The following is a 9,979-nucleotide window of genomic DNA, read 5'->3' as shown; positions in this document are numbered from 1 at the left end:
GGCCAGGACATGAACTGCAGTCGACTACGTGGGAGTCCAGCGACATAGCCATTATGCTAACTGATGGTCCTAAAGTCAGGGTATTTTCAAAAACACTTTGCCAGGACCAGCAGTTAGCATGACTATGTCACTGGACTCCCATGTAGTTGACCATGGTTCAGGTCCCAGACCCGGTGGCTTAAACTCACGCCGGGCGCATGTGCGTGCGTGCTCAAGATCCCGAGAGGAGAATGGAGGAGAAGGGATTGTGGCGTGGTCATCCCCTCTGGGGGGTGATTTCTCACTTTCTGTCTTTCTGTCTCTCTCTGTCTGTCTGGCGAGCCCATGGTCCCTATAGCAAAAATTTCTCAAAAAGAAAAAAAAAAAAAAAACACATTGCAATTCATCCCTTAAAAGTAACTCATTCTTTTCACATTTTATTTTCCTTTGTAGTCTGTTTATTCTAACAGAATTCTTTTTTTTTTCTTTATTTTGGAGAGGTTTTTGCTATAGTGCACATGCGCTCGCCAGAAAGACAGAGAGAGACAGAGAGACAGAAATCACCCCCGAGGGGGGATGGCCACGCTGCAATCCCTTCTCCTCCATTCTCCTCTCGGGATCTTGGGCATGCACACACACGTGCCCGGCGTGAGTTTTAAGCCACCAGGTCCGGGACGCGAACCGCGGTCGACTACATGGGAGTCCAGCGACATAACCATTACGCTAACTGCTGGTTGCCCAGAATTCATTTTTGAGAAGCATTCCCTGTAGACCAAAATCAAAATTATTTTGTTTTCTTAATGCATGGGCTCCTGGGCCAGCCCGTGGCATGGTAGTTAAGGCAGCTGTGTTCTTATGTCTGAAACCTGCACAGGGTAAGCGTCACAGCAGCAGTGCTAGGAGAGTACAACTTCTTAGCAATGTTGAGAAGGTCAAGGAAAGCAAAGCAATAGGATGCCCACACTGGTAACAGGCCCACTCTGTCTGTGCTCTTCCTTCTTAAAGGAGAATGACCCTCTTTGTCTGTTTCAAGACAGCCAAATAACGCTCAACTGTGAACACAAGGCTAACAGGAGACAGAGTAAATATCCAAGGTTCCTTAAGACTCACTTCTGACAGCGATAACTAAAAATGCAACCTGTACTTACTTTTTTTTTTTTTTTTTTTTTTTGTTTTTCAAGCTATATGGCATGCATGTTTGCCAGACAAAGAGATGGTGAGAAATCACCCCCCACCCCCGGGGTATGGCCATGCCACAGTCCTTTCTCCTCCATTCTTGGGATTTTAGGCATGCAAGCATATGTGCCCAGGCTGTTTTTCAAGCTGTTGGGTCTAGAACTTGAACTACAGAGTCAGCCATGTGGGAGCCCAGATCTGGCCCCTAGCCATCCAGCATGTACCCCAAGGGTCGAGGTCAGACACCAACCTGCTGGAGCCTCTTAGCAAGAGTGAGCGTTTCTGATTGACATGGGGCTCCAGCCTGCCTACCTCACCGAGTCGACTATGGCCACGTGTCACCCCAGAAACTTACCAGTTACAGTATTTAAAACTACATAAAATTCATTGTATATTTTTGACCTGACAGTACAGTTTCATCTCACTGAAATAACTATGGAAGTGTGATAACACAGGGACTGATTTGCATACTCAGTCTGGACCCTTTGACGCACTTGAGTAGACTTTCTCACAATACAGGCAGCAAGAGGACCAGCAGGGCACCTTGTCTGGTTAGAGCCTGGTATGTTCACTATTGGTAATTCCAAATTCCATTGTGTTAATTCAGTTTCAAATGATATTATTCCTGGAAACTAAGTAATCCTAGCTGTTCTAATTCACAGATAATTTCTTTTTAAAATCTTAATGACATTTGTTTTGATATGAAAAAAATTTCTTCAGTACCGCTGCGTCATCTCTAATTGAATTTCTGCAGAAGTGGTTAATCTCCAGAATCTAATTAGGTCTGTGTCTGCTTTTTGTTCATTTCAGAGGCTGTCACCACAGACATCTGTTGCTCTGAGAATGTGCCTTTGACTTATGGCCTTTACTTTAGATATACCAAGACCCTGTAAATGTTTCTCTCTCTAAATAACTTCCTCATTTGATTTAATTCATCGGGATGACTTACAAATGATAAAGCCCAGATCCCCTGGGGCCGGGATTCCCTGGGAGATGGTTGAGGTGTCCATTCAAGAATTGAGAAACCCTGACATGGCTCCACTGTGGCCCTCCCTCCCTACCCAGTGCTTGCTTTTGACTCTTACATCAGTTACCAAGGATGACACTGGAGGAGTTACTTCTCTTCAGCATTATCCATTTCAAACCCTCAAAGAGGAGTACACCTCTGCCGAACGCAGGGAGAGCAGGAACTCACAGTGCCCAGGGTCTGTTCTGTCTGGAGCTCAGCAGAACGCGGGACACGAGACATCACTTACGGTCTTATTTCTCAGTTTGGCTTCTCCAGGATAGACAGAGAGAGGCATCCCCAACGATCTACTGGCAGCCTTAGCCAGCCAGGATCATGGGCACACGGATGCAGCCCTGCCGGCCTGTACAGGGGGACCTTACGATGTGACCATCTTGTGTGGCTTCCATCCCGGAGCTCTGCATTACAGCTGCGCCACCATGCTGGCTGGAGAGTCTCTGATTACATGCCTTCCTGCTGGCATTCTCATGCTCCTCTGTCAGAGCAGATCATCTGTTCCCTTTGGAGCATTTGCCTTTTAAATTCTAGGGGTGTTTAGAAAAATACAAATCCACCGTATGGATTAGCAATTGTGGTATCAATGATAGCTTTCCACAGTGCGTAACAGAATTTATTTTATTTATTTATTTATGTCTTTATTTTTTGGAGAGGTTTTTGCTATAGGGCATATACATTTGTCAGAAAGACAGAGAGAGAATGTCAAAAAGCAAGAATTCACCACCACCACCCCCCGGGGGGGATGGCCACGCTGCAATCCCTTCTTCTCCATTCTCCTCTCGGAATCTTGGGCACTCACGCACACACGCCCGGCGTGAGTTCAAGCCACCAGGTCCAGGACTTGAACCACAGTTGACTACATGGGAGTCCAGCAACATACCATTACACCAACTGCTGGTCCTGCATAACAATTTAAATGGAGGTGTTTCTTAAAACGTAGTGTTAGGTCATTGTTTCTTAGTTGCTTAAGTTAACGACTAACTGCCTTATCATCATTTGAATTACCTTTAGCTTAAACTTTATTTGATTTGTTTTGTTAATTAACTATATTTCACTTTGGCACACTGCAGGTGGTATCCTGGCCAACAAACAGAACAGCTTTGATGATTTTCAGTGTGCTGCGGAGTATCTGATCAAGGAAGGTTACACATCTCCCAAGAGGCTGACTATTAATGGAGGTTCAAATGGAGGCCTCTTAGTGGGTGAGAACCAGATTTTATTTCTTGTGGTTACTGGTTACCAGTCCTGAGTTTTCAGGTATGCTGTCCCTAGGCAGGCTTCACTTGGCATTGGCCATCGATGGGCGCAGTGGTACAAAGAAAGCAAAACCCGTTTGTGTTTGGACATCTGTTAAATGAGAGTGAGACAGCTGAACCTACTTCATATGGACCTGACTACAGTAGCCTGAAAGCTGTCCCACCCGGTCCTCTGGGCTCTTCTCATAACCATGCTGTGGGCTGGACTGCAATGCTCCCACACACATGGCATCCACAGGTGCCTAGGGGTCAGCCAGCATAGGTCAGAGCCTGACAGCTCCTCTGATTGTGTTACCCAGATCTTTTAAGATGTGATCATCACCAAACATTCGTCGAATGCCTATGCTATGTGATGATAAAGGCCAGGGGTGCAGGGAGTCAGCAAAGGAAAATGGGGTCAGGAAGAAAAATGAAGGGTATACGCAGAAGGGTAAACTTGCGATTTCGTAGTAATGAAGTAATAGTATGCCCTCCTGGCGCTGAGCCCTCAATATGCATTTGGCCTTGAAAGATGGGCACTGTTATCCTCTCAGTTTTATAGAGGACGGCACCAGGGCACCGACAGGTAGAACAGCTGACCCGGTGCCACATGACCGGAAAACAGCTGCTGGGGTTTGAACCTAGCACTGCGATTGTGGACTCTGCATTGTCTTTAAGTAGCTTTTCCTAAGTTCTGCTAATTCATGAAATTTTATTTTTCCTTCTCTCAATAGTACATAACATTATAAAATACATCATTTTGAAAAGGATATTGATACAATTTTTCAATACCAAATAATAACAAATAGATCTATTCATTCAACAAATATTTATAAAATATCAAGAAGTACTGGGCATTCATTTAGGAGCTTTCATTCAAGTCAGAGGAGGTAAAGAATAAACCAAGTTCTGAGGCCAGGATGGGCTCAGAGTATTCAAGTAGGAGGGAGAAGGCCCGTGTCCCGGCACAGCGAGCGAGGGGAGTGAGTGTGGCAGGAGCTAACCCGTGGGATCTTGCAGCCAATCTAGGGCTTTGCTTGTATGAAATGCCTTTGGGGAGTGTGGAGCAGAGAAGTGTCCTCCTTTAACTTACCTGCTAGCAACGTCGTGCTGGCCATACTTACCCCTTACCAGCATGCTCTGGCCATGGTGTTAGAGTACCTAGGAGAGGAGGCATGGGCAGAGAAGCGCAAGACCAGTCTGGACACTTTTGTCTTGGCAAGAGACAGTGGTGGACCTGGGATGTGGCAGTGCAAGTAGTAAGAAGTAGTCAGATTCTGGATGTATTTTGAACTGGAGCCAAGTGGATTTACACACAGGTTTTCTACAAGGTATAAGAGAAAGAAATCTAGGGGTAAACCCAAGGTTTAATCAAAAAGGACATTGAAAAGGCCATCTGATTTGTGTTGTACAGAATTGTGTTGTACAGAATTTGCCAGTTCACCTGCCACACCCCACTTCTGTAGCATCTGAGCTTTCTCAGTAGTGTGACTGCATACTGCTGGGTCGTCGGAAAAGTCACGGTGCATTTTCACATAGGAAAATACGTCATGACTTTTCCAGTGACCCAGTGTATTGCTATTGCTTGATCCCTTTCTTATCTTTCCCACTAAAATTAGTTTTATTCACTGACACATCCCAGGCCTAATGCCAGGCGCATGGCATATATTCAATAAATATTTATGAAATAACAAAAAAAGGATACAAAGAAGAGATTTTGGTATATAAAAGCTATTTGAAAGACAGTATGAGGATATAATACCAGTACTGGTTAGAGCCCTGAGCTGGTTCTGAGATCCTAAACAAACCCCTTAACTATTACAAGTGAGAGCAAGTGGAGGGGAGAGGAGGCACAGATTTTTCAGGAAGTGCTCAAGGTAACACTCCTACACTGAGATTCTTAGGAGAGTAAAGCTCCATCTCTGATGAGAATCTCCAGCCCTTACACCTTGAAGAAGAGGGAGCTTGGGCCATCGGTGACTTCTGATCCTTTACTTCCTGTCCTGTGTAGGGATGAAAGCAACCAAGTTTCTGAAAGCATTTGTTATTTTATCTTTGTTCATTTAGATGTACAAGGATAAACAATGTCCCTGATCTTTCTGTTTTGATTTTTAGCTGCTTGTGCAAATCAGCGTCCTGACCTCTTCGGTTGTGTTATTGCCCAAGTTGGAGTAATGGACATGCTGAAATTCCATAAATACACCATCGGCCACGCCTGGACCACCGATTATGGGTGCTCAGACAGCAAACAGCACTTCGAGTGGCTTGTCAAGTAAGGCTTTAAAGCACGTGGACATGTGTATGCTGTTAATGATTTGATAGAATATTGAACACAGAAAACAGGATATGTGTCAAATACTCTGTCTCCTATTTGCATATAATTTACCACAAAAGTTGAGGAAATGGAAATACCTACCCATCTTCCTTGTTTTAATCTGGCATTTAACCAAACAACTATAAAGATATAAAAGGAAAAATTCTAAAGATGGCCCTTCAAGATTCTTGTCCCTTGTTATTCAGTTAGACAGGAATCAAGGTTCTGGTATGAAGGAACTTTGCCAGTGAAATAAGATTAGGGTCAGCCAGCATGGTGGTTAAGGTGACTGGATCCTACATGGATCCGACAGCGTAGTTTGAGTCCCGTCCCAGAAGCCTGAAAAATATGCCAGGCGCTTATGTATGCCCAAAGTCCCAAGAGGAAAATGAAAGAGAAAGGATGGTGGTGTGGTCCTACCCCTGAGGGGTGCTTTCTCACTTCCCACCTTCCTCTTCAGTGAGCACACTTGCCCTCTAGCAAATTAAAAAAAATAAAAATTAATGAGATTATTTTTGATCAGCCATGTAGTTTCAGTCTGTAACCACGTAAACCTTTAAAGCCTGGTCGTATTCTCTGGCTGGAGTCAGGAATGCAGCAAAAAGAGAGGTGTGAGAAAACTGGAAGCATGAGAAGGGCTCCGCTTGCCAGTGCTCGCTTTGACGATGGAGGATGGGGAGCCTCAAGAACCTGGGAACAGCCCCTCAACAGCCATCAGAGAAGCAGTACCTCCTCTTCAGCTGCATGAAAATTTTGCCCACAACCTTAGTCTGCATGTAGATTTGTTTCTAGAGTTTCTTGATAAGAGGAACTTAGTCAGGCAACACCTTGATCTTTTAGACTAGGGAAGCCCAGAGCAGAGAATTCAGATTGCTGACTTGCAGAACTGTGAGATAGCAGGTCTGTTGTTGTCAGCTGCTATATTCGTGGTCATTTGTTACAGCAGCAATCAAAAACTAATACAGAAAGCTGCCATTATAGCTGGTATCAGTACATGGGGATTCTTTTTTTAAATCAAGAAGTGAGGAAATCGGGAAGTGGGAAAGGAATATATGCAGGTACAGTTAAACTTCCTGCCACACTCAGTGCTCTCAGTGTGACCACATGCAGGTCGCATTACCAACACGGACAGCCCCCCTCATTCGTATCCCTCAACCACTTCTGCAGTAGCAGTGAGTGAATGGCTGACCAAATTCATGGAGAAGTTCCCAGATTATAGATCAGCAGTATTTAGGAATAGCCCATAGTTGGTTTCTCCTGTCCCAGTCTTCTCAGTGAATAGTAAATTTTGATTAAAATAGCTTTAATTTCTCACATCTTTTTGCCTTTCATTTTATTTGTTATCAATGGCTCTCCACTTAAAAATTCAGTTAAAATGAGTATACTTTTTAACTGAATACTTTCAAACTACTAAATTCTGTTCTCTAAAGAGAGAAAAAAGTTCACTCTAAAAGCTATGCCTTTTTTTTGTTTTTTGGTGGTTTTTTTTTTGATAGATTTTTGCCAAAGGGCATGTGTGCTCACTGAAGGGAGAGGGTGACAGAGAGAGGGAAAGTGAGAGATGACCTCATCCCCAGGAGGGTGGCTACACCGCAACCCCTTCTCCTCTTCCTCCATTCTCCTCTTGGAATTATGGGCATGCATACACCTACACCCAGGGTGAGTTTCAAGCTGCTGGGCCTAAGGCTCAAAACTCTGTCAGCAGGTGTGGGAGTCCAGCGCCTTAACCACCTGCTGGCCCTGAAAGCTATGACTTTTAGGTGCACAAAGAGCCTTACCAACACATACTGGTAAAAAGCTTTATATTTGAAGAAGCTGTGGTTCAAATTACGTTAAAGAAATAATGCACCTAGGAGAATACATCTTACTTCAACTCACTGTAAATACTGAGCTAATTGCATATCAAAGGCAACAAGAGAGTAGATGAATTCTAATACTTAGAAAATCTATTTGAAAGCAAAAAAATAAAACGTTCTGAATAATTTTTTCTCTGGTATCCCTACCTTGGATTCCAGTTTTCAAACCTTGATCCCTTACCTGCTGCTGGCAAAAGGCACGGAGCTCAGCCCTGCACATGAGCCAGGAGCCCCTCCAGGCAGCCCCATCTCCCTCCCCCAGCTGTGTCCCAGGGAGCACCATTCCCACTAATGAAAGGGGGTTCCCACCAAAAAAGAGCTGGATTGCCAAGGCTAGACATAGTTGGGGGATAAAGAGAGCCCAACAGGGGTTTCTTGCACAACCCCCGAGAATGTTTACTGTATACCTGTTGCGTGTGAGTCGCCACAGGGGAGTGCTCTTTCAGAGGCAGAGTTGTCCATACTCGTCTCCCCTTAAAGTAACCCTTACACAGAGAACTGGAGTTGGTCAAAAAACACCTTGAAATTAGAGAATAAATCTGTTAACTATCCCCCCAGAATGTTTTAGCCTCCATATGGTTAACTGAGCTGAATTTTTACTGTTTTTACTATTTAGCCTTTAAAAGGTAACTGTTAAAAACTATTATTCATTAATACTAAACACTTTGAAACATATAACACTCGGCTTGGTGAAAAGATACCTAGCTATTTCTCTCACTTAAACATTAATCAGTCACTGTGTAACTCGGTGACACTTTTGATGCTTTTATCCTCTTTTTGAGAGATTTTTGCTATTGGGTATATGCGCGTGCCGGAGAGACAGAAAGTGAGAAATCACTCTCCAGGGAGGAGGACCATGCCATAATCCCTTCTCCTCCATTCTCCTCTCAGGATTTTGGGCATGCACACACATGCCCAGCATGAGTTTAAGCCTCTGGCTCCAGGACTCAAACTGCAGTTGACCATGTGGGGAGTCAGTCCAGCAATGTAACCATTCTGCCACGTGCTGGTCCCTCCCTTTCTTTTTTTTTTTTTTTTAAAGAATTATTGATTTAAATATTGATTGATTGATTGATTGGTAGAGAGGTTTTTGCTATAGGGCACGTGCACTCACCAGAAAGACAGAGAGAGACAGAAAGTGAGAAATTACCCCCCAGGGGGAATGGCCACACCACAATCTCTTCTCGGGATCTTGGGCACATATGCACACGTACCCAGCGTGAGTTTAAGTCACCGGGTCCAGGACTTGAACAGCGGCCAACTACATGGGCGTCTAGCAACATAGCCATTACATCATCTACTGGTCCCAATTTATTATTATTATTATTATTTTATTTGCTGTAAGGCACACTCACTTAGCAGAGAGAGAGGGAAGTGAGAAAGCAAGATGCCAGGTCCAGGACCTGAACCACAGTCAGCCGTATAGGAGTCCAGAGCCTTAACCACCACATCACCTGCTGTTTTAAAACCCCTTTTATGAACAGACCCTGGAAACTTACCTTGCATTTCAAAAGGTACCTCTTCCGCTAACTTCTCCATTGGCCCAGGACACTTTTTTTCTTCTGCTAGACTGTGAGAGCCAGCAGGAGGCCTGGCAGCCCATCTCAGGCTTCCGTATATACAGATAAGAACTAGGCCCAGAGAGAGAAGACAGGTACTATTCCTAAGATTGCAAAGCTGAGCCTAGAATAAAGGCTGTATGGATAGTAAAGGAGCCGAAAGATGCCATACACTGTGGATTTCACATTTTTCAGCAAAGAAAGGCTTGCGCTTACTAGATCCACACTCTGTGGTTTAAAGACAGTCATGTGAGCCAGCAGGTGGCATAGTGGTTAAGACATTGGACTCCCACATGGCCAACTGCATTTCAGATCCTGGACCCAGTGGCTTGAAACTCACACCTGGCATGTGTGCATGCATGCCCCAAATCCCAAGAGGAGAATGAAGGAGAAAGGATTGTGTCATTACCATCAGCTCCGGGGGTGTAATTTCTTCCTTTCTTTCCAGCAAGCTCATGAACCTTAGAGCAAATAAATAAATCAATAAAAACAAAAACAAAAACGTCTCTAAAAATAAATAAATAAAATACAATCATCAGTCCACTATACAACATTAAAAAAGCTTAAAGAATACAGAAACATTCAGTCCATGACATGTACATGTACACGTAGCCTGGGTTATTTCAACCACCTTGTGAGTTTCTTACCCAGCCTTGCAAGGTTGGAGCCAGATAAAGGACACAGCTCCCCAGTCTGCAGCAGCCCTGGCTGTAGTTTCCAGTCAAGCGTTGTGTGTGGTGTCATTCTCATATGCTAGCCACAGGCCCCTTTGCTAGGGGAGGCAGTCTGGTAAAGGACCTAGGTCCCTGCTCCATATCAGTTCTTGATTCTCCTGC

The 9,979-nt window shown here is 44.3% G+C and overlaps 1 protein-coding gene across 1 annotated transcript in view; it reads left to right on the top strand.

The window, feature by feature from the left end:
- The window catches only part of PREP (prolyl endopeptidase), a gene marked incomplete at its 5' end in the record, with an annotated part of 120,087 nt that overhangs the window by 109,283 nt on the left and 825 nt on the right, over positions 1 to 9,979 (top strand). Inside the window, 2 exon segments of the mRNA XM_014591041.1 lie at positions 3,250 to 3,381; positions 5,530 to 5,686. Of these exon segments, the coding sequence (XP_014446527.1) occupies positions 3,250 to 3,381; positions 5,530 to 5,686 (289 nt within the window).

Source organism: Tupaia chinensis, unplaced genomic scaffold (genome assembly GCF_000334495.1).
Source record: "Tupaia chinensis unplaced genomic scaffold, TupChi_1.0 Scaffold000527_1, whole genome shotgun sequence".
In the NCBI taxonomy this organism is placed as follows: Eukaryota; Metazoa; Chordata; class Mammalia; order Scandentia; family Tupaiidae; genus Tupaia; species Tupaia belangeri.
Note: the sequence above shows the minus strand (reverse complement) of the source record. Positions and strands in the feature narration are given on the sequence as shown.